Source organism: Hyperolius riggenbachi, chromosome 5 (genome assembly GCF_040937935.1).
Source record: "Hyperolius riggenbachi isolate aHypRig1 chromosome 5, aHypRig1.pri, whole genome shotgun sequence".
In the NCBI taxonomy this organism is placed as follows: Eukaryota; Metazoa; Chordata; class Amphibia; order Anura; family Hyperoliidae; genus Hyperolius; species Hyperolius riggenbachi.
Window position 1 is genome coordinate 147,270,843 of NC_090650.1, and position 23,929 is coordinate 147,294,771.

The 23,929-nt window shown below is 42.4% G+C and overlaps 2 protein-coding genes across 2 annotated transcripts in view; one reads left to right on the forward strand and one right to left on the reverse strand.

The window, feature by feature from the left end:
* The window catches only part of EGFR (epidermal growth factor receptor), a 342,723-nt gene that overhangs the window by 111,720 nt on the left and 207,074 nt on the right, over positions 1 to 23,929 (forward strand). The window lies entirely within an intron of this gene.
* Positions 178 to 23,441, reverse strand: LOC137517523 (uncharacterized). Its single transcript, XM_068234509.1, has 3 exons — positions 23,344 to 23,441; positions 23,110 to 23,206; positions 178 to 868 (listed from the first exon to the last, which is right to left on the reverse strand). Coding segments are annotated over exons 1-3 (693 nt in total). The 5' UTR covers positions 23,345 to 23,441; the 3' UTR covers positions 178 to 273.

Below are 23,929 nucleotides of genomic sequence, written 5' to 3' on the forward strand. Positions count from 1 at the left end.
GCCTCCCAAACTGCAATAAACAAAGCACACACACAGAGCCTGCAGGGGGCGTGCATAACTTGTCCCTATCACAGCAGAGGCAGCTCCTTCCTCTCTGGGTTGACAAAGCTTGACAAAGAAAAGAAGATAAGATATATTAGACAGTGCAACTAGAAAAGGCTGCAGTAAGCTAGCCAACATTAGAACAGGTATAGGAACGTATAGGATAGAAGAAATGAGGCTGAAAATTTTGTTACAGAGTCTCTTTAAAGAAAAAAAAAATAGATGCTTGCATCAGTAGGAGGAAGCCTCTGGATTCTTCAGAGGCTTCCCCAATGTCCACAACTCTTTTGCTGCTTCTTGGAATCCTCTTGGTGGCCGCACTCCCCTTTGTGTATGAGCGGAGGTGCACAGACGGCCGTGCCTGTGCAGCAGTTTGGAGCCTCTTATGAATTCTTCTACCTGACTACTGGTACCCTTAAAATCAAAGTGGGTCCTATGGACAGATACTGCCATCTCTGCTGTAGATCTTTGCAGTTCTTTCAGCATTATCCTTGGTATTATGGTAGTACATCTGAATAATACCTTCCTTGCCCGATCTCTGGGGCTTGGTTGCTGGCCTGCTCTAGTCAGATTTGTAGCTCTGCCGTATTCTTTACATTTTGTTACAATGGATTTAAAAAGATGAGCAAGTGGTAGCATAGACGTAAAATTTGGCAATGCTGAAACTTTTAGGTTTAGCACTGCTACAAATATTTGGTTTAATCCCCGCCAATCATCAACGGATTCCAAAGGATTATCTTCCATTGCTTTGCACTCAAAACAGTTTTCCACACAAAACGCTGTGTTCTTTCTTGGCCTTGCTTTTATAGCTCTGTCTTGCATCAGCCTATGAAAAAAATAACAGAAACATTTTTTTAAATATGTATCCTTAAGGGCAAAGAACAAAAGTGTAGTTTAAAAAAAATAACGTTGGCTTATATTACAAGTCACGGCAAATTTTTAAAGGGAAGAAAACAGGCTTTGTTAACCTGTGTATATATAATTTCTGGTAGGTTAATTGACTCCTCTGACCCGAGCGTGTTGCTTGAAAACAGTGGAGGTTTAGAGTTCCTATCATACTACAGTAGAGTCCTGGTTTTTGGAACTCCACTAACCAGCAGTCTCAACCAACCAGCACAAATCACCGGCAGTACTCACAGTGGTGAAGGCCAACTTGGGCTGTTTATGGGCTCTGCCATGCTTAACCATGTATGCCGCCTGGATGTGATTGTCACGTCCAGGTGGCTGCTGTAGTGCTGCTGCACGCTCCCGCGTGCACACATATTGTTCCCGTTAGCTCGGAGATCAATGAATGGGTTCATATTTCCCATTCATTTATCTAAGTCATCGGTAGAAAGACCGACGACTTATCAGAAACCGCCGTCTTTCTGATAAAAAAAAAAAGTTTCCTGTCCTCCTTATGCTTCCTGGAAGTGAGAGCGTTCACTTCCAGGACTAAAAAATTTTTTTGACTGTGGCCAAATAGTAAAACTACATCTACATACATTTTCAATAAAATAAACACACATTATTACATTTAAAATTAACTGTTTACCTCCCACACCAAAATTACCCAAATAAAATGTTTAATAAAAAAAATTACAATAAAAAACAAAAAACAAAACCATTACCTAAGCGTCTGAACTTATTTTAATATGCATGTGAAGAGGGTATATTACGAACATTTTTTTTAAAATTATGAGCTTGTAAATAGTGATGGACGCAAAACTGAAAAAATGCACCTTTATTTCCAAATATTGGCACCATACATTGTGATAGGGACATAATTTAAATGGGGTAATAACCGGGACAAATGGGCAAATAAAATGCATAGGTTTTAATTATGGTAGCTTGTATTACTTTAAAGCTATAATGGCTGAAAACTGAGAAATGTTTTTTTTCCATTTTTTTTCTTAATATTCCTGTGAAAATGCATTTAGAAAAAAATAATTCTTAGCAAAATGTACCACCCAAATAAAGCCTAATTGGTGGCAGAAAAAACAAGATATAGATCAATTCATTGTGGTAATTGGTGATAAAGTTATTGGTGAATGAATAGGAGGTGAAAATTGCTCTGATGCAGAAGGTGAAAAATACCCACGGGCTGAAATGGTAAAGACTAGGTTCCAGAGCTTCCCATGGTTAATATACTTTCAATTACTGTATTTTAGCATTTAATAAAGAGTTCAGGGTATGCATATTGAGTGGGGTATAGCACTATTTTAGGTAAGCCTATTAACAACATTGAGTCTAAAGCAACCAGAAAGTACACTTATCCAGTATCAGCCGATCCCCGTCTGTGTCAGATAACCGAGACTCTTTTGTTGTAATAAAACCCAGTTCTGTGATTTTTATTTTATTTTTATCATTTTGTTTAAGAGGAAGCTTTCTGTGAGTGCACCATCAATACTGTACCTTTTATTAGGCATTGGGCCTGATCAAATTCACTTTTACTTTCTCCCAGGTGATATTATTATTATTATATATTATTATTATTATTATTATATTTATATAGCACCGACATTCTGCAGCACTGTAAAGAGTATATTGTTTTGTCATTTAACTGTCCCTCAGAGGGGCTCACAATCTAATACCTACCATAGTCATATGTCTATGTATGTATATTGTAGTGTAGGGCTGTTTAGCCTCGCGGGAAGGGTTTTTAAACACTCTAATTTCGCTCACCACCGTAGTGGGCAAAATGAATTGCAGCAAAACATGAGGAAAGGTTCAATAATAATATTTATTGAGCTACAATCCTGTTATAATAAACATCTAGGCTTGCAGAATCATAGTTAAATTGTATTTGAGTTATTAGTGAGTACCAATATTCTTACCAAGTATTGTAGCATCACCTAGAGAAGATCGGGGGACCTCAGCTACCTCGGAGGGGAAAATGCCTGGCTGGCAACACAAACGGATGGCATGTCTGCTTGTTCTTCATGAGTCCCCCCCCCCCCCCCTCAAAAGTATTTTCCCCTCCTTTATATAGACAGAATTCAATGTCTGCGCAGGCTTAGAACATGTTTCATTCATGCACCTGTGCAGATAAGTGTGCGTGATCACCATGTGCTTGTATCAGTGCGCCTGTGCAGACAAGACACATGACTGCGTTATCACAACGTGCTTTAGAAGTGTCGCAGAACACGCCTGACTATGTGAGAACTTGCACATCATCTCATATTTTGACTAGTGTTGTAGATAGCAAAATTCTCATGGTCAATCTTCCATGAGAGTGTTATGGTTAGAAATATCTCATAGCCAGTTTTTGATGAGAATGAACAAATGTGTTATTTTGAATTATAACTGCCAGTGTTGTAATGAACTATCATAGAACATCCAATACTAAAATAAACTAACATATATACCGTGAACTGTAATCTCTTATCAATTAATCAATCAATCAGACATTCATGTCACTTTTGTATCTCAAGAGCCAATTTTTAGGGGGAAGCCAATTAACTTACCAGTATGTTTTTGTAACGTGCGAGGAAACCAGAGTGCCTGGAGGAAACCCATACGAGTGATAACCTCTAAGCCATCCTGATGCCCAATATTGTGATATTGCACATATTTTCAATAAAATGCCTTTTAAGCCACCAGCAAGCAAGATAATATTCAAAATCATTTTGACAGTACATTCTCCCCTACTTTTTGGCACTTTTTCAATTGCAGAGTTCTGAAAAGTTATTTTAAACAGAAAAGGAAAATGATCTCTTAGGAGAAAACTGAATTGGATTGGGCCCATGAGCCCATATGCAATTAACTTTTTCTCCTGAGTTTTCTCCTAGGAAATAATTTTTCATATTTTCTTTAAAATAACTTTTCAGTACTGCAATTGAAAAAGTACCAAAAAGTAGGCGAAAACGCTGTCAAAACTATTTTGAGTATTTTCTTTCTTGCTGGGGATTTAAAGGCACTTTACTGACAAGGTGTAAACATATCACGTACTGTGGGAGAAAACTCAGGAGAAAAAGTGAATTGCATATGAGCCAATGTGTTCTTAATGAAATAATTTAAGCGATCTGAACATTGCAAGGAACAGAAGCTTTCTGCGAGCTATCAGTAGACTGGAAATATTTGCTACAGATATGAAAACAATCTGATATGGCTCAGTCATTCAAGTTATGAATTATCCTCCTCACAAATCTAAACACAATTAAAACATCCATGGAACGAGACTTATTTGTTAGGCTTATTTTTCATTTTTGAAAGGTGATAGAGGAAGCAGCGTTTTGTCTAAGAAAGTGCTTAGAGTATGTCACATTAAATAAAGAGCTGAAAGACACCTTTCACTAATAAGCTGACCTCACTCTGCTTGGGAGTTCATGAGTGATATGCAAGTATGCTTTTAACTGTAACCATATTTATGAAAACTGCACCCATCTTCATAGTGTCTCTCCTATCTACAGGCAGAAATAATATATTCAGCATAATGTCATTTGCATTCACTTGCCAAACCAAAGTCTTTCACAAGCATTTAACCACTTTGTCCTCCTTGACGTATAAAAACGTCAAGGAGGACAGGCGCGCTCCCGTGCGCTCCCGCAGCCGATCGCACGCGTGCACGCGCACTCCCGGCCGCGGAGTCGGTAGCCACGGAATCAATGTATCGGGCTGGGGAGCCCGATCATTGATTCCTCTCCCCCGCTGAAAAAGCGACAGCTTCTCTCGGAAGCTTCGCTCTTTCTGAAGCTGTGTCCCTCTAAGCGTACATTGTACGCTTAGAGTGACGTCATGTAAAAAAAATCGAGATTGCCATCTTGTGGCCAAAAAGTAAAACTACAAGTAAATACCCAAAAACATTACACTACACCAATATTTCCCCAAATAAAACACTTTTATATCCCACCCTCCCAAAAATGCCCACATAAAATGTTTAATAAAAAAAAAAAAAAAAAAACATTACTATAAAAAAAAAAAATAACATAAATATTTACCTAAGGGTCTAAACTTTTTAAATATCTATGTAAAGATGAAATATTTCTCTCTATTTTTTTTTTTATAAGCTTGTAAATAGTGATGTATGCAAAACGGAAAAAATGCTCTTTTATTTCCAAATAAAATATTGTCGCGATACATTGTGATAGGGACATAATTTAAATGGTGAAATAACCGTGACAAATGGGCAATAACAATACGTGGGTTTTAATTATGGAGGCATGTATTATTTTAAAACTATAATGGCCGAAAACTGACAAATAATGAATTTTTTCATTTTTTTTCTTATTCTTCCTGTTAAAATGCATTTACAGTAAATTGGCTCTTAGCAAAATGTACCCCCCAAAGAAAGCCTAATTGGTGGCGGAAAAAACAAGATATAGATCAGTTCATTGTGATAAGTAGTGATAAAGTTATAGGCTAATAAATGGGAGGTGAACATTGCTCGGATGCATAAGCTGAAAACGACGGAGATGTTAAGTGGTTAATACTGTTATATTGATACCTGCATGATTAATTGAGTTAAACACTAGTATTGATAGCAGTCAAATCTGCAATTTTGTTTGATTAACCAAATGGTACAGGAAAGATACAGTCAGGCTATTCTCATATGTTCCCGCACAGGAGGTCAAGAATTAGGAGTATTCTGTATCTGTTGAAAATCATAAATTACATGTGCATTTTAACGTTTGTCTAAACTTTAGTTTATTGTATGTGCTATTGAACTAACTGCATGATAACATCTATAAAGGTTAACTTTAACTATGTTTTAATTTGTGAATCGTGTCAGGGATGGAATGAAGACTAAAGCATAGTACACACTTCCAATAATGATTGACCTATCATTGGCCAATATTACCACCTCTATGTAGTATGAGGGTCAACAAGTATTGAATACTATGAGACTATTCTGTAGATAATCCCTCATACTACATGGAGGTGGTAAAATTGGTCAGTGATTGGCCAATCATGATTGGAATTGTGTACCAGGCTCAACTCTTATTTTTGTTCCTTCAGATTAAGTATTTAACTGCAAAGTGACTTAGTGAAGAAGAGCATGAACCCCCCCCCCCCCCCCCGCCATTTGTAGATTTGCCAATTACAGTAATAGGTGGGGTTTATTTGCAATGCCATACTAGAATAACACTTTTGCCATGGTCTGTGAGCGTGCATAAAAATAAACTTCTGGAAATATTACCACTCTAGTCACCAAAGAAAATTCATCCCACCTCTTGTCACCTATAACTGAAGACTCTTGTGCATGACGTTGCGCTTTGGCCAACATTTTTCAGCATTTGTAGTTTTACAATGTGTTGCCAGTGCTGAAATGAAATGGGCAGTTTTAGTTCATAGAAAAGTATGGTGTGTATATATAGGCTACAATGATTGAAAAAGCATCTGACATATTTTTGTGCTCTTTGGTAGCTCTGGAAGGACATCCAGTTACTGAATTTCAGGTCAACTTTGACTCACTTGATTGAAGCTATTGGAGTGAAGGAAGCCTTATGCCTTAGTTCTGTCTATTATTGCACTGAATAGCCATTTCGAGGTGATCATGATGTCATGCAGAAAGCCAGGGTAGAAGCACATGGTGCCAAGTAATACAGAGTTGGAATATCTCTTTCAAGGCTCTGTATCCAAAGTGAAACTTGAGCATTCCTTCCTCATATCTTTTCAACAAATATAACCATTGTCTTCATCTGCATGAGATACACTCAAGAGGAGAGAGAAGACAAGCATGTTTAACTTGTGGGTTACCAGTGCGCACTGGAAAACATTTGTTATCAGAACAGAACAGCCTTTCATAAATGTCTGGATATAATCCAGTTATGAATTTATAACATAACTATTATTGTTTCTCATATCAAGCAAACTGGAAATGTTTTTATTTTATTCCCCAATATTGTTACAGGATTGCTTGCCATTCTCACAAGTTTAATGTACACAGAAACTGAACTGATAGCTGCTGAGGTACATTACTATTAGTACAGTATACAGTACATATACAGAAGGCCAGATTTATACTTTTTATCACTAGGCCAAAAGTTTTGCGGCTCCCCTTCTATGTGCTGCAACCCCCTTCCATGTGCATCTCCCTCTTCCATGTGCAGCAACTCCCTTCCATGTGCATCTCCCTCTTCCATGTGCAGCAATTCCGTTCCCCTTCCATGTGCAGCAACCCCCTTCCATGTGCATCTCCCTCTTCCATGTGCAGCAATTCCATTCACCTTCCATGTGCATCTCCCTCTTCCATGTGCAGCAACTCCCTTCCATGTGCATCTCCCTCTTCCATGTGCAGCAATTCCGTTCCCCTTCCATGTGCAGCAACTCCATTCCATGTGCATCTCCCTCTTCCATGTGCAGAAATTCCGTTCCCCTTCCATGTGCATCTCCCTCTTCCATGTGCAGCAACCCCCTTCCATGTGCGCCTCCCTCTTCCATGTGCAGCATCCCCCTTCCATGTGTGTCTCCCTCTTCCATGTGCAGCATCCCCCTTTCATGTGCGTCTCACTCTTCCATGTGCAGCAACCCCCTTCCCAGTCTGTTAGTCTCCCTCTTCCATGTGCAGCAACTCCCTTCCATGTGCATCTCCCTCTTCCATGTGCAGCAACCCCCTTCCATGTGTGTCTCCCTCTTCCATGTCCATCATCCCCCTTCCATGTGCATCATCCCCCTTCCATGTGCATCATCCCCCTTTCATGTGCAGCATCCCCCTTTCATGTGCAGCATCCCCCTTTCATGTGCAGCATCCCCCTTTCATGTGCAGCATCCCCCTTTCATGTGCAGCATCCCCCTTTCATGTGCAGCATCCCCCTTTCATGTGCAGCATCCCCCTTTCATGTGCAGCATCCCCCTTTCATGTGCAGCATCCCCCTTCCATGTGCAGCAACCCCCTTCCCAGTCTGTTAGTCTCCCTCTTCCATGTGCAGCAACCATCTTCCCTTTCCATGTGTGTCTCCCTCGTCCATGTGCAGCAACCCCCTTCCCATTCCATGTGCGTCTCCCTCTTCCATGTGCAGCAAACCCCTTCTCCTTCCATGTGCAGCAACCACCTTTCCCTTCCATGTGTATCTCCCTCTTCCATGTGCAGCAATCCCCTTCCCATTGCATGTGCATCTCTCTCTTACATGTGCAGCAACCCCCTTTCCCTTCCATGTGCATCTCCCTCTTTCATGTGCAGCAACCCCCTTTCCATTCCATGTGCATCTCCCTCCTCCATGTGCAGCAACCCCCTTCTCCTTCCATGTGCATCTCTCTATTCCATGTGCAGCAACCCCCTTCCCATTCCATGTGTGTCTCCCTCCTCCATGTGCAGCAACCCCCTTCTCCTTCCATGTGCATCTCTCTATTCCATGTGCAGCAACCATCTTCCCCTTCCATGTGCGTCTACCTCGTCCATGTGCAGAAACCCCCTTCCCCTTCCTTGTGTGTCTCCCTCCTCCATGTGCAGCAACCCCCTTCTCCTTCCATGTGCATCTTCCACTTCCATGTGCAGCAGTCATCTTCCCCTTCCATGTGCGTCTCCCTCTTCCATGTGCAGCAACTCCCTTCCCCTTCCATGTGCGTCTCCCTCTTCCATGTGCAGCAACCCCCTTCCCATTCCATGTGCATCTCCCTCTTCCATGTACATCTCCCTCTTCCATGTGCAGCAACTCCCTTCCCCTTCCATGTGCAGCAACCCCCTTCCCCTTCCATGTGCATCTCCCTCTTTCATGTGCAGCAACCCCCTTCCCTTTCCATGTGCATCTCCCTCTTCCATGTGCAGCAACCCCCTTCCCCTTCCATGTGCAGCAACCCCCTTCCCCTTCCATGTGCAGCAACCCCCTTCCATGTGCGTCTCCCTCTTCAGTGTGCAGCAACCCCCTTCCCATTCCATGTGAGTCTCCCTCCTCCATGTGCAGCAACCCCCTTCTCCTTCCATGTGCATCTCCCTCTTCCATGTGCGTCTCCCTCTTCCATGTGCAGCAACCCCCTTCCATGTACGTCTCCCTCTTCCATGTGCAGCAACCCCCTTCCCCTTCCATGTGCATCTCCCTCTTCCATGTGCAGCAAACCCCTTCCCCTTCCATGTGTGTCTCCCTCCTCCATGTGCAGCAACCCCCTTCTCCTTCCATGTGCATCTCCCTCTTCCATGTGCAGCAACCCCCTTCCATGTGCGTCTACCTCTTCCATGTGCAGCAACCCCCTTCCATGTACGTCTCCCTCTTCCATGTGCAGCAACCCCCTTCCCCTTCCATGTGCAGCAAACCCCTTCCCATTCTATGTACGTCTCCCTCTTCCATGTGCAGCAACCCCCTTCCCATTCCATGTGCGTCTCCCTCTTCCATGTGCAGCAACCCCCTTCCAATTCTATGTACATCTCCCTCTTCCATGTGCAGCAACCCCCTTCCCCTTCAATGTGCATCTCCCTCTTTCATGTGCAGCAAACCCCTTCTCCTTCCATGTGCGTCTCCCTCTTCCATGTGCAGCAACCACCTTCCCCTTCCATGTGCATCTCCCTCTTCCATGTGCAGCAACCCCCTTCTCCTTCCATGTGCATCTCCCTCTTCCATGTGCAGCAACCCCCTTCCATGTGTGTCTCCCTCTTCCATGTGCAGCAACCCCCTTCCATGTGCGTTTCCCTCTTCCATGTTCAGCAACCCCCTTCCCCTTCCATGTGAGTCTCCCTCCTCCATGTGCAGCAATACCCTTCCATGTGCATCTCCCTCTCCCATGTGCAGCAACTCCCTTCCCCTTCCATGTGCAGCAACCCCCTTCCCATTCCATGTGCATCTCCCTCTTTCATGTGCAGCAACCCCCTTCCTCTTCCATGTGCATCTCTCTCTTTCATGTGCAGCAACCCCCTTCTCCTTCCATGTGCATCTCTCTCTTCCATGTGCAGCAACCCCCTTCCCCTTCCTTGTGTGTCTCCCTCCTCCATGTGCAGCAACCCCCTTCTCCTTCCATGTGCATCTCTCTCTTCCATGTGCAGCAACCCCCTTCTCATTCCTTGCGTGTCTCCCTCTTCCATGTGCAGCAACCCCCTTCCACTTCCATGTGCGTCTCCCTCTTCCATGTGCAATATCCATTATACTGCTTCCCTGAGCAGCAGCTCCTCTTTCATGTGTTGCTCCCTATTTTCATCTGCAGCTGCCACTTCCATATGCAGCAAACCTTTGTCTATGTCCGGCCACCCTTTTGAGCAGTAGCTTCCCTAGGCCTGGATCTACTGTATGTGTTTTTACCATTAATCTACCCCTGCATATACCCTGATCAAACTGAATATTAAAACCACTTGCCTAATATATATTCAAACAAACTGTATTACACAAGCATGTCTTTCAAAGCTGATCATGCAATACGCCGCATTTGTCTTCTTCACAGAAAGAGGTTGTTGGGAATGCCCCTACCTCAGAAATTTACAACATTTTTAGAATCCCAGTAGACTAGGGCCACTGTAGGGAATTGACGGAATTTTACTTCCTGCTTTTTGCAGTCTTCAGTGTATCTTTGTAAAGCAATTACACAAAGATATGAGAAATATATATTTTGTTCACACTTTCTTTTTGCATTAGAGTGTGGAGTTAAAATGGTACCATGTGAATAGCTGCTTCAGGTCAAAACACTGATGGTGATGGTGCATATTTGCTGCATAAATTGAATTCAGATTTTCCTCAGAGCTTTGGTTATGAAATTTAATCCTAACTAGGAGAAATGTGTTACATTAGCATGTACATTTAAAAATGAGCAAGGTGTGGTTTAGTTCTTACGCATGCCACAGGTTAACACTTGCCCACTTCTGAACTTGACAAATCCAGGTTTTTCTCGTTCCCTTAACCCTTCTATTACCACTGTAGGAGTTGCCTCAGGCAACACAGAATTCTGTTTATTCCCTGTAGGTAAATTAATTCTAGCCTGACAGTGAGCCACTGACATTTATCAAACTTTGTAACATAAAAAATTTGGTTTAAGTAAACATTTAAAGCAAGAAACTGTAGGGTTTTTTTTTTCAAAGGGACAATGAAACATTTGGTGTTATGGGCTTTTGAACACCAACAAGCCTTTCTAACAAATTTGCAAAAAGAAAAAAAAATGTTGTTGTAGTCCAATGATTAACTTGAAAGAACGGAGGGTATTGAGAGAAATGTATTTCTTGGAAACCAGTCTGACAGCAATGCTTAAGGCGCATTAAGTGAAAGTATACTGTGTATATAGTTACAGGTCACTCTGATTTACTAGAGTGGTAAGACTGTGTAACCTATCGTGTGAACCTGACCTTGCCACTGCATTAAAAAAAATGTGTTTGTTTGCGATCGGATCACTGAAGTGGACTTAATTCTTGTCACAGGAGCACACATGCAATTCATGTTTTCTCCAGAGATTTCTCCTAGGTGATCTTTTCAAACAGTGTCCAATGCCTTTTAACCTGCTGGGCGGTCTGGACGAGCTCAGCTCGTCCAGTACCGCCGGAGCCTGCCGCTCAGGCCCTGCTGGGCCGATTTGGCTCAAATAAAAAGCAGCACACGCAGCCGGCACTTTGCCAGCCGCGTGTGCTGCCTGATCGCCGCCGCTCTGCGGCGATCCGCCGCGAGCAGCGGCGAAAGAGGGTCCCCCCAGCCGCCTGAGCCCAGCGTAGCCGGAACAAAAAGTTCCGGCCAGCGCTAAGGGCTGGATCGGAGGCGGCTGACGTCAGGACGTCGGCTGACGTCGATGACGTCACTCCGCTCGTCGCTATGGCGACGATGTAAGCAAAACAAGAAAGGCCGCTCATTGCGGCCTTCCTTGTTTATTCTGGGCGCCGGAGGCGATCGGAAGAACGCCTCCGGAGCGCCCTCTAGTGGGCTTTCATGCAGCCAACTTTCAGTTGGCTGCATGAAATAGTTTTTTTTTTATTAAAAAAAAACCCTCCCGCAGCCTGCCTGGCGATCTTAATAGAACGCCAGGCAGGTTAACCCACCAGCAAGCAAAAAAAATCCAAATAATTAATTTTGACAGTAATATTTCATCTACTTTTTAGTACTTATACAATTGCAAAATGCTGAAAAGTAAAGTACACAGCTCTTCACACCAAATTCTCCAGGCTAACCTTTATTGCACAGAGCCATCTTTTACAGCATGGGTGCCCATTGTGTAGTTTGCGATTTACCGGTAGATTTCAAAGGACTTCTGGGTAGATCCCACACTGTCCGCCTGAGTGACTTACACCTCGTGCTCTCTTTGACTTAGATGAGGTTTGTGTGATAAGCTCTCCTGTAGTTATGTACAGCAGTTTAGAGGATTATGATATTGCAAGGTGGTAAGCTATACATTTAGAAGTATTATTATTGCTGCTGTTAATTACACTTTTGCCAGAGGACACTGAGCATGATACTGTAATTATATTCTCAGCATGAGATCTGGTCAGTTGGGGGCAGGACAGGAGGGGGGATCTGTCAATGGGCCATAGTGATGCCCTGCACTAGATGCTGTTTGAATAGCTTTCAATAGATTTCCTCCAGAAATCTATTGCATATCAATGTGCTGTGTGTGTGTTGTATTGATTACAGTCTAATCAGCGAGTAATCACTAGTGCATTACTTACATTGCCAAGGCATACATGCATTGGCATCCGCAGATTCTTTATTCTCTTGGTGAAGGCTATGTTTCCTGCTTTCTGCAGCAGCTGTCAGCAGAGTGCTGGAAGCTACCTAGTTAAAAGTGTAATGTGAAAACATCAGCTGAATGTAAATATTCTTATCAGTGCGTGTTAATATTTTACATACTTTGCCTGTGCATATTTCGTAGTGATATGTATATAGCAGCACTCAGAGTTTCTGGTTACTGGTATAATGTGAGAAAAAGTAACAGGATAACATTACAGGAGATGCAGAGCTCAAGTGCAGCTTTAAAATTCAGACCGAAAAGACATCTTGGCCCATATGCAATTCACTTTTTCACCTTAGTTTTCACCTAGATGATAATTTTTCATCTTCTATTTAAAATAACTTTCCAGTACTTTTCAACTAAAAAGGTACCAAAAAGTAGGTGAAAAAGTACCGTAATATCAATATTATTTTGAGCATTTTATTGCTTGCTGGTGGCTTAAAAGGCATTTTATTGACAAGTTTAAAATTATCACCTAGGAGAAAACGCAGGGGAAAAAGTGAATTGCATATGGGCCCTTGTGTTATAAGACTGCGATGAACTTGCTTGGTTAATCTCTCCCACCACTACATGCAATTCCTTAATAGGGAGGGCCCTGCCTAGGAGAACTCATGGTGAAGCATGTGATCAGGAAGTACATTTGTAATCTGGAAAGAATGCCCCTTAATTGGAATATTGACAAAATAATGAAACATAATATACACTTAGTGACTTTTATGAAGTTATTGTAACCAATAGTCCTACACTCTGATATGTAAATTCAGGCAACAGAAAGTATGTACATGGCCTGAAAAAATATGATTGGTTGATGGAGCAGTCTTTTATAGTACATCTGGGGCTTGATTCACTAACCAGCGCAAAGCCGGTTAGTGTGACCCAAGACTTAGTGTGCGCAAACCACGGCATTAGGTGGTTTGCGCCCACACATTGGATACAGCCCCGCTCACTGCGCGCGCAGCGCGGGTGCGCCTATATTAGTGCGCAGTGTGACGATAACTTTGCACACGCTGCCCCTTGATAACGGAGCATCGGGTGCCCCTGAAACGCTAAGGGGCACTTATATAGGCGCACCCGCGCTATGCGAGCAGTGAACGGGGCTGCGCGCAAAGTAGCTTTGCGCACACTAGGGACAACAAACTGCTTTTCACACCGGTGCTAACACTTAGCGCCGGTTAGTGAATCAAGCCCCTCCAGTCTGCAAAGCATTGATTTATGAGCCCAGTATAATATAATTTAATTATATTATTACATATTTTATATTTGGTAAATATGTTCCATCCCTCTTTCTCAATGAGCTTACAGATTTCTTGCCAGCTTTTTTATTAACTGCACTATTATTCTGTTATGTTTTAGAAAATAGCAAGATATAATCTTTAACCGATGCAAGGCATTGTATTGGTTTTCACCGTAATACAGTTTGCAAAAAAAACATTTCTGAGAACCAAATACAAACATTGAGTCTGACTTTGGGAATTAAGTAATGTTCTTATGAATCTGCCTTGTGCAATCCTGCAGTAATTAACGAATGGGCTACCTTCAGAGCAGACATCACCATGACTTGCAGCTTCATACAAGTAAAATATGACAAGATGTTCTTCTGCTGCTACCTTTACCTAACCTACTCCTAATTCCAAACTCCGCCGCAAGCCTTGTCTTTCTGTACAGCACAGGAAATGTACACTAGACAAGTATTTGTCATGCTTACTTCTGTGTGACGCTGCAAGCCATGCAAGTCTCTGCCCAACACACTCATGGTGTGTTACTGTGTACTAACTACTTCATAGGAAAATTACAAACAGATCTGTGCTATCGGTTTATTACAAAACCATAAGCTTTAAGAGCACTTTGCATATTTAAAGCCTAACTCTGCACAAAACGTGTCCCTTCAAATTTGCATATTGTGGCCATGAGTTAGAACATCAGGTATCTATTGTTGGGTTTTTTTTTCCATTAGGGATATTTCCCCACATTTCTGGTATTAACACCTGCTGATTGATTTCATAGTGTTTTAATGCAGTTTGTTTCTTTGGAGGGAATTCAGTTCACTTTCTGTTTTTTATTTTCCTGTTAAGGAGCTATTTTCCCAACTGCAAAACAGTAGTAAAAGATGTTCCCATTCTTATCCAAAATTGAAAACAAAATTCTGTCTAAAGTTTAATTGTAAATTTGATGGGTGAGTTTGATAATCTGAACACTGTACTGTTGTTGGCTCCAATGTTTTTGTTTAAATGCACTTGACCTATGAGAACTATATGATTCTAGTTCTTACTAACTGCCTTCTCAAAAAAAAAAATGCATGGCCTGGCTGCAATGCTGATCCTCTCTAAGTTACTCACCTGGAACAAACATGCAGATAAGTACCGTCAGAACAAATATTCAGCATGCTGGTTCAGTATCTCTAATTTTGTAAGGATTATATCAGATGATTAGCATTACAGCCAGGAAATCGGCAATGACCACTTCCTTATTTTTGTCATGACTTGTCTAGTTTTTAAGGTTTCTCAGTTGTAATCGATGAGATTTAAACATATGACCTCACTTCATCAATCTATATCATTAAGGGATAAGCTCTGGATGGATAAATGGGGAACTACTTTCTTATAGGGAAATGAGTGACTACTTGGCCATTGTGGAGCGGAATGTGGTTTAATCCAGAAAGTATGTTACATTCTTTCCCTTTTTATACACATTTACGCTAAGTGGCTTTTTGCTGATGGCGCCAGAAGAATGACCTGCTAGGACTGTCCTATAGCATGCAAGTGCACTTCTTTAGATGTTTTGGTATCCATTGCAATGGTTTGGTTAGAGGCTGGTTCATCACTTTAAAGTGATACACAATTCTGTAGAACCAAACTTTGACGATATCCTGTTTATTGCAGATTATTATTTAAAGGGATTATATCAGACTCACTACAATTTACCAGGTGGTGGCCACTAGGTGGGTAGTTCAGTTTTTTTTTGTTTTTTTTTTGAAATATATGATGAGTAAGAAAAAATGTTTTCTGTTTTTCTTGTTTGTTTGTTTGCTTATTTGTTTTTCAAATGGTTAGGCATATTATTTGACAATGTATTTTGTTTCAGGAGAAACAACTCACAAAGGGTACATCTAATGGTGGCCATACATGGTACAATTATTTCATACAATCTTACCATTTCTATGTAATATAAGGGAACTGCACAAATTATCATTTCAGTATATTCACTTAATTTACCCTTATGCTACATAGAAACAGTAAGATTGTATGAAAAAAATTGTACCATGTATGGCCACCATAACCTTTACTCAATATTTAACTGTATTAAAAAGGATCCGCTGAAAACTTGCTTTAACCAGTGCCAGGTGACACTGGATTCTAAGACTGAATTTGAGTATTTAGCCATTGGGACTGTTTTCTGCTATATTTTGCTCACCTACATGCACTCAGTCTTCTCTTTTTTTCCTGTATAAACATCTTTTCCAGCTAATGGATTTTGGTCAATAAGGTATTTGCTGTTGATTGTGAGCTCTGTGCCATTTATCAGTGTGTTTTCTCATGTTGCCATTTGATACAGAGGAATACCTGCTGTACATCTACAGCTCCTGCAGTGTACTGATAGATCACAGACAGACTGGCAAATGCTATGGAGAATGGCCTTATCAGAAGACATCCTCATTGCAAGCCGTGCTCAAAGGGGATTGCAGATGATGAGTACTTAGGCATTTGAAATCCACAATTTGTGCACACATTGGCCTCGATTCATAAAAGCAGTGCGATAAAAAAAAAATCTGGGAGGGAAAATACCGCACTCTGTATTTTCCTGGTCTGTGTGCTAATTCATAAAGATTTTCCCAGCTGCCTTTGAAGGTCGGTAAATTACCACAGCCCATTGAGCGGTAAAGCAGTGTGGCATATCTCTTTTGCTCTGCACAGATGACTCACACAGATGGCTCTCTGCACAGATGACTCACATAGATGGCTCTCTGCACAGATGACTCACACAGATGACTCACACAGATGGCTCTCACAGATGGCTCTCTGCACAGATAGCTCTCTGCACAGATGACTCAATCAGATGGCTCTCTGCACAGATGGCTCTCTGCACAGATGACTCACACAGATGGCTCTCTGCACAGATGACTCACATAGACGGCTCTCTGCACAGATGACTCACACAGACGGCTCTGCACAGATGACTCACACAGACGGCTCTGCACAGATGACTCACACAGACGGCTCTGCACAGATGACTCACACAGACGGCTCTGCACAGATGACTCACACAGACGGCTCTGCACAGATGACTCACACAGACGGCTCTGCACAGATGACTCACACAGACGGCTCTGCACAGATGACTCACACAGACGGCTCTGCACAGATGACTCACACAGACGGCTCTGCACAGATGACTCACATAGATGGCTCTGCACAGATGACTCACACAGATGACTCACACAGACGGCTCTGCACAGATGACTCACACAGACTGCTCTCTGCACAGATGACTCACACAGAGTTCGGCTCCCTGCTCAGACTTTCGGCTCCCTGCTCAGACTTTCGGTTCCCTGTACTTTGCATTGTTAACACCTCACCAGAGGTGTCGGTAACTATCGTCAGGCTTACCGCTTGTTGAAGGCTTTATGAATTGAACTTTGCAGACAATTTATTGACATGTGTTGGAGGTAACTACAGCCAAGTTGGTAATTTTCCTCACTGCTCGGTAATTTCAGTTTTTCATGCGGTAACAGCCTTTATGAATTGACACATTGCTAAGTGCTTGGGAAAGTCTGCTGTTTTCAGCATTACTGCATGCGGTAATGCTTTATGAATTGAGGCCATAGTGCTGCATGAAAACATATTCCAAGAGTCTGTTTTTTTCCTGAATGTGTTAATTATAAACTCACTGCTTATCATCTGATGGTATTAATCTCTTGGTTGTAACTGGAAGTCAGCAGTATGCATTACACTAGATTCCACTTGTATAACCGCACTTGTACACAGCAGAACAATACATGTCCATGCACTGTGGAGAACATATTTAGCTTACAGAATCCTTCTGCATGTGTGAGCTGGCAAAACAAGCTCTTGTTAACTGAGAGTAATATTCCATCTAGATACTGTATCTCCTTTAACTGCTTTAACTGATGTATATGCAGAGCTAACAGGAAAAAGGGGGCAAAAGGCTGCACAGAGCCTGCTGGAATTGTCAGGATCCTTCAGGCATTTAATTGCACTGCATTGTTTTTTTCATCCATGGTAACCTTGGTACATATGCTTTAATGCCTGGAGAAATAATTAAGAGCAGGTGTGATATGTGCCAAAAAATGTGAGGAAAGAAGAGGGAACAAGCAGAATAGGGAGAGATGGTGAGAACTGGCAAATATCACTGGATTTTATAAATGCGTAAGGGCAAGAAGCAACTTGAAGATGGCAAATGCTGCAAGCTGTAAATTGAAATAGTTGATTACAGAAAACAGTTTTCAGTTATGTTAAAGCCTCAGTTCAGTCCTGTTTTTAATGCAAATTTTACAAAATATATCATATAGCAAGGCACTAGGGATTGAGCATTGCAATTATCAATTTTTTTGCAATAGTACTTTTTATTACCTGCTTTGCAGGAGTTGCAGAAACAGTACTATGGAATATGGATTTTTTTTTTATGTCAGAGGAAGAGACCTTAAAGTGACTCTGTAACAAAAATTACAACGTTTTTTCTACCATCCTACAAGTTCCTAAACCTATTCTAATCTGTTCTGGCTCACTGCAGCACTTTGTACTATCACAGTCTCTGTAATAAATCAATGTATCTTTCCCCTGTCAGACTTGTCGGCCTGTGTCTGGAAGGCTGCCAACTCTTCCGTGCTGGTCTGTTCCTCTATGCACACTCCAGTGTGTGTTTTATTTACATAAGCCAGCGGCTTCTCTGCTATCTTATCAGTGATAGAAGAGAGCTGGATAAAAATCCTCCTCCAAGGTTGTGAAAGTAGCTGGCTGACACATACTGAGGAATTACAAACACAGGCACAGGCAGAGCTGTCTGCAGGAAGCCTGTAATGTTCAGTGCATGAGAGAAGAAGGGGACAGAAGGTCAACACACAAATTATGTTTTGAGATTCAGAAGGAAAGCTGTATACAGCCTGCTTGTGTATGGATGTATTTTCTATGTGTGGACATATTGTACATCAATCTACTTCCTGTTTTGGTGGCCATTTTGTTTGTTTATAAACAAACTTTTTAAAACTGTTTTTGACTACTTTTAATGCGGCGGGGAGCGGCGAAATTGTGACAGAGGGTAATAGGAGATGTCCCCTAACGCACTGGTATGTTTACTTTTGTGCGATTTTAACAATACAGATTCTCTTTAAGGAAAACCTGAACTGAAAATTAAAAGTCAAAATAAGCATACACAAGTCATACTTACCTTCCATGTAGTCTACTCCTCAGTGTCTTTCTCCTGTCCCGCGTCCTATTTGTTCACTGTGATCAAGGGAATTTTCCGTCCTCCATTTTGAAAATGACCATTACCCCATAACAGCTTCCTGGTCAGCACACAGTTAAACTGTAACATCGCCCACTTGAGCCATAGGGAAATATGGACATTACCTTGTACATCAGTTTTCCTCTCAGTTATAACTGACAGCAGCTGATATTTTACTGACAGCAACTGATATATTTCAGATCTGACAAAATATTGTCAGAACTGGAAGGGATTATTGTCAGAAGAAAATGGTGAGCTTCTGATAGGAACTGATGGCAAGGTTACTATGTAATGTTCATTTGAAGTTACCTCATGTGTTTATTTTAAATATTTTTACTCAGTACAGGTTCTCTTTAAAGAAGTTCTGTGGAGAGGATCAAAAGGCAAAAGCCGACACTTATCTGGGGCTTCTATCGGCCCCCTGCAGCTGTAATGTACCACACCGTCCTCATCCTATGATCCTCGGTTCCCCGCCGCTGGTCCCAGTCTAATCTACATTTAAATAGCCGAATAGTGCTCGCTCCCATGCGCGTCACTGGGAGCTTACTGCGCAGGCGCAGTACCAAGTTTTCTTGTACTGGGCCTGTGCAGTAAGCTCCTGATGATGCACGCGGGAGCGAGCATATGTAGCCGCAGTTGGATTACATGATAAATTAGCCCAGTACCGGCGGCGGGGAACGGAGGATCTGAGGAGCACGGCGTGGGACATGACAGCTGCAGGGGACCGATAGAAGCCCCAGGTTAGTGTCGGATTTTGCCTTTTGATCCCTTCCACAGAACCCCTTTAACTGAGTCTGAAGTAAAAAAAAACAAAAAACAAACATATACTTGCCTAAGGAGAGGGAAGGCTCTGGGTCCTATAGAGCCTTCCTGTCCCTCCCACGGACCTCGCACTCCAATGCTGGCTCCCCAGGTAGCAGTCTCCGACAGTTTGGAGATTGCTCTCTCTTCCGCTTTTGGAGACTTCGGCAGTCATCGGGAGCCAGAGTGTGCCTGGAAACGCACCACTCCATACTCCACATGTGTGAGCACGTATTCTCGCACACTCATGCATGCGCAGTATGGAGCGGCCTGTCTTCAAGAGCACTCGGGCTCCCGATGACTGCCGAAGCCTTCCACAGTGGAAGAGAGTCTCTCCGACCCCATCAGAAACGGCTAACGGGGAGTCAGCGCTGGAACGCGGGGACTGTAGGAGTACCGGGAAGGCTCTATAGGACCCAGAGCCTTCCCTCTTCTTAGATGAGTATTTTTTTAATATTATTATTTTTACTTGAAACTCCTTAACCAGTACACTATCCAGCCACATTTTAACTTGAAAGCTATTAAAAATCTAGGAAGCCCGCCATGCAGGGCTGACTACTGGGCCACCAGGTCTCCCTCAATGCAGAATATTGGCAGCGGAGTACACATGACTCACCATTTAAATATGTCCCCCTGAACCCATGCAGAGTAAAATCTCCCAGTATGTGGCCAGCATAGCAATGATGGGGTGGAAAGTAATGCAAGACCATAGAATCTACAGTACTGTAAGTACTGTACATCTGCTTCAGACATCAACCATACTGCCTGTGCTGTGCTCATTGATCAGTTTCATTGTCAGTTAGACCAGAGCACAGCACTTTTACTGAATCAATGCTATGTACCATTTTATTAAAAAACTCTGACATTATTGAATTTACCAAATGGATTTCCGTTTTGCACTTAAATGTATAGTTTTAAAATCAATACAGTTTCCTTTTTAAGTAACAGATACATTTTACCCAGTTTTATTTCACACAATGTGGCTTCCAGTGGCGGCAAAGCATTATTCTTCAGTCAGTTGGATGTGGATCAGTCGAAAGCTGTATATATTCAAGGTGATCTTGCTGTGCCATTCCTGTCAGATTATGCATCTTTTCTTCGCTACACCGTATACGAATGATATTAACTTATACTGTACCTCTTTTCTGGCAACTGTCATACTTTTCAGTGTACCTAATCTGTGTGCATCAGTTAGCTGACAGTGAGTCCAAATGCAACATTTGGGGACAGTTAAAGGACCACTGTTTAGATATATTTTAAATTTTAAAATTTTCGCAACACATAAAAAATAAGAAGCATGTTTCTTCCAGAGTAAAATGAGCCATAAATTACTGTGTTGTTTGGAATATAAAACGCACTTTTTCTCCCCACAAAATGGGGAGAAAAAGTCTCTGCATTTTATATTTCAAAGGCAGGGAATCTCCGACTTAAAAATGCCCCGCTAATACAAACCGCCGACCCGCCGCTATGTCGTGGACTCCCTGCCTTGTCCCCCTGTATGGTCTGCTGGCCTCCGCTCCCCCAGTAACAATAACTGCAGAGCGACTCCCCTCCCTATGGATTCCAGCGCTGGGTGGTCCTCTCCGCCTCCATCTTGTCAGCACTACTCCTGTAAAAGAATCATTAGCGGCAAAGCGGCTCACCTTCCTCCAGCGGCGGCGATCTGCAGTCATCTTGCATACCGCGCAGCTTCCCCTAGTGATGGCTCATGTTAATGATTCAATGAGTCATTCCCCATGACTCAATGAGTCATTAACATGAACCATCACTAGGGGAAGCCGTGCGGTATGCAAGATGACTGCAGATCGCCGCCGCTGGAGGAAGGTGGGCCGCTCTGCCGCTAATGATTCTTTTACAGGGGTAGCGCTGACAAGATGGAGGCGGAGAGGACCTCCCACTGCTGGAATCCATAGGGAGGTGAGTCGCCCTGAAGTTATTGTTACCCGGGGGAGCAGAGACCTGGGGAGGGGGGGGGGGCTGGAGCAGAGACATGCGGAGAGGGGGCTGGAGTGGAGACATGCAGGGAGGGGTCTTGAGTGGAGATATGGTGGCAGGGGGAAGAGGGCTGGAGCGGAGACATGGGGGGGCTGGGGGCTAGAGCGGACACAGAGAGGAGGACAACATAGGGCACGGACACACAAACATAGGGGAGCAGGAGGGGACACAGGGACTGGAGGACCACACACAGGACTGGAGTGGACACAGGGGGACTGGAGGACCACACAGGGGGGCCAGAAGGGGACACATAGTGGACAATGGGAGAGGACATGTACTCCTAGAACTTGGACGCACCAGGTTTTATATATATATATATATATATATAGAGAGAGAGAGAGAGAGAGACATATATATATATATATATATATATATATATATTATTTTCTGCCCTTATTTTTGCCCTCTAAACCTAGGTGCGTCTTATATTCCGGAGCGTTTTAGATTCCGAAAAATACGGTACTTTTCTCCTATGTTGCTGTCACTAACAGTAAGCAGTAGAAATCTGACATTACCGACAGGTTTTGGCCTAGTAAATCTCTCCATTGGGGATTCTTCTCAAGATAGCCTTTATTCTGTATAAAGACACTCCCTGAAAAATACTTATGCAAAGATGCTGGTCAGCCTCCCTGCTCACTGTAGACTTTTTTAGCAGTTGGAGGGAGCAACTGCCATTCACTTAGTGCTTTTGAAAATAAAGAAATCCCTGAGAATCCCCCATGAGGAGATGAGCTAGTACAAAACCTGTCGGTTCTGTTAGATTTCTACTACTTACTGTAAGTGCCAACAACATAGAAGAAAAGTAATTTATGGCTCATTTTATCTCAGGGTGAAATGCACCACTTATCTGTGCATCTTTACATATGTTTTTCATTTTAAGATTTTCTCAACTGTGTTCGTTTAAGTCTCATCTTATTAATGGCCATATCCCTTTAATCATTAGCAATGTAACCACACCCTGCAGGGTGCTTTGGCTCTCAGCATTATAACCTTGGCATCTTTTTCTTAGTATACCATTCCTGAATAGTATATGAAGATTTTTTTTCCTGTAGTTTGGTGTGAGGCAGCCAGTTTATGTTGCCTCAGATGGGCCCCAGACAGTCTTCTCAGCAGACTTACATAAAATGACACAGAAAACATGACCTAAACCGTTTCAATGATTTTACAACCTATCCTTTGCTAAGTTCCCTTTGAAAGAAAAAAGGGATATTGTTATATTGCATCCCAGGACTGGTTTCATTAGCTTCTAAAGGATTATTGGATTCATACCTGAGTCTCCCTTCAACTTTAATCTGCAAAGACAAGTTTTTTCCACGAGTACGAACAGGTAGAGTTTCATTTTCAGCTTTGCATGTTCTCTGAGCCACTGTAAAAATAAATTATACTTTGACAGCCCATCAACAGTTTAAATCACATGTAAGCAATAAAGTGACTGTAGAAACTGATCTGAATAGCTACAATTCAGTTTACCTTACAGTGCATGGAAATAATGGAGTCACTTACTAAACAAAACTGTGCAGTGAGGAGTTAGGCTGTGTTCCCACTTGCGCTGGATCACATGTGGCCAGTGGACACTGACAGTGTAGTGTCTGCTTTGATGGTCTGCTGTGCTCTAGCTGGAGCCTGGTGCAGATGTGGTACCGCCTTCTCGGGATTATCGCGGACTGCACAGAAGAGCCGCCAGTTTACCACATGGCTCAGTTTCAGAGTGACAAGTGTGAACGGCTTCTATTTATAAAATAGGCTCCCTTCACTGTCAGTTTTAAAATGAGCGGAGAAAAGACAAAAAATTTCCATTCTCAGCTGTAGTGGGAACATAGCCTAAAGAAGTAAATGGGTGTTCACTGTAAATAATTTACAGAGATAATGGACAGCGTTCTTTTATAAAAATTTCCCTGGACATGTGTACAACGTTAATGGAAAAACACAGCTTCACTCCAGTGTCCTAAACTGCCCATTTCCTTAAATCAGCACAAGGATCATTAAAGGACAACTGAAGTTAGAGGGATTTGGGGGCTACCATATTTATTTCCTAGTAAACAAAATCAGTTGCCTGGCATCCTGCTGAACTTTCATGCACCAGTAGTGT

What these genes read in the sequence shown, in the direction of transcription:
- LOC137517523 (XM_068234509.1), bottom strand. An exon ending in AAAGTTGAAGGGAGACTCAG is followed by an intron (nt 869 to 23,109) that starts GTATGAATCCAA and finishes TTTTTTTCATAG; the next exon opens with GCTGATGCAAGACAGAGCTA.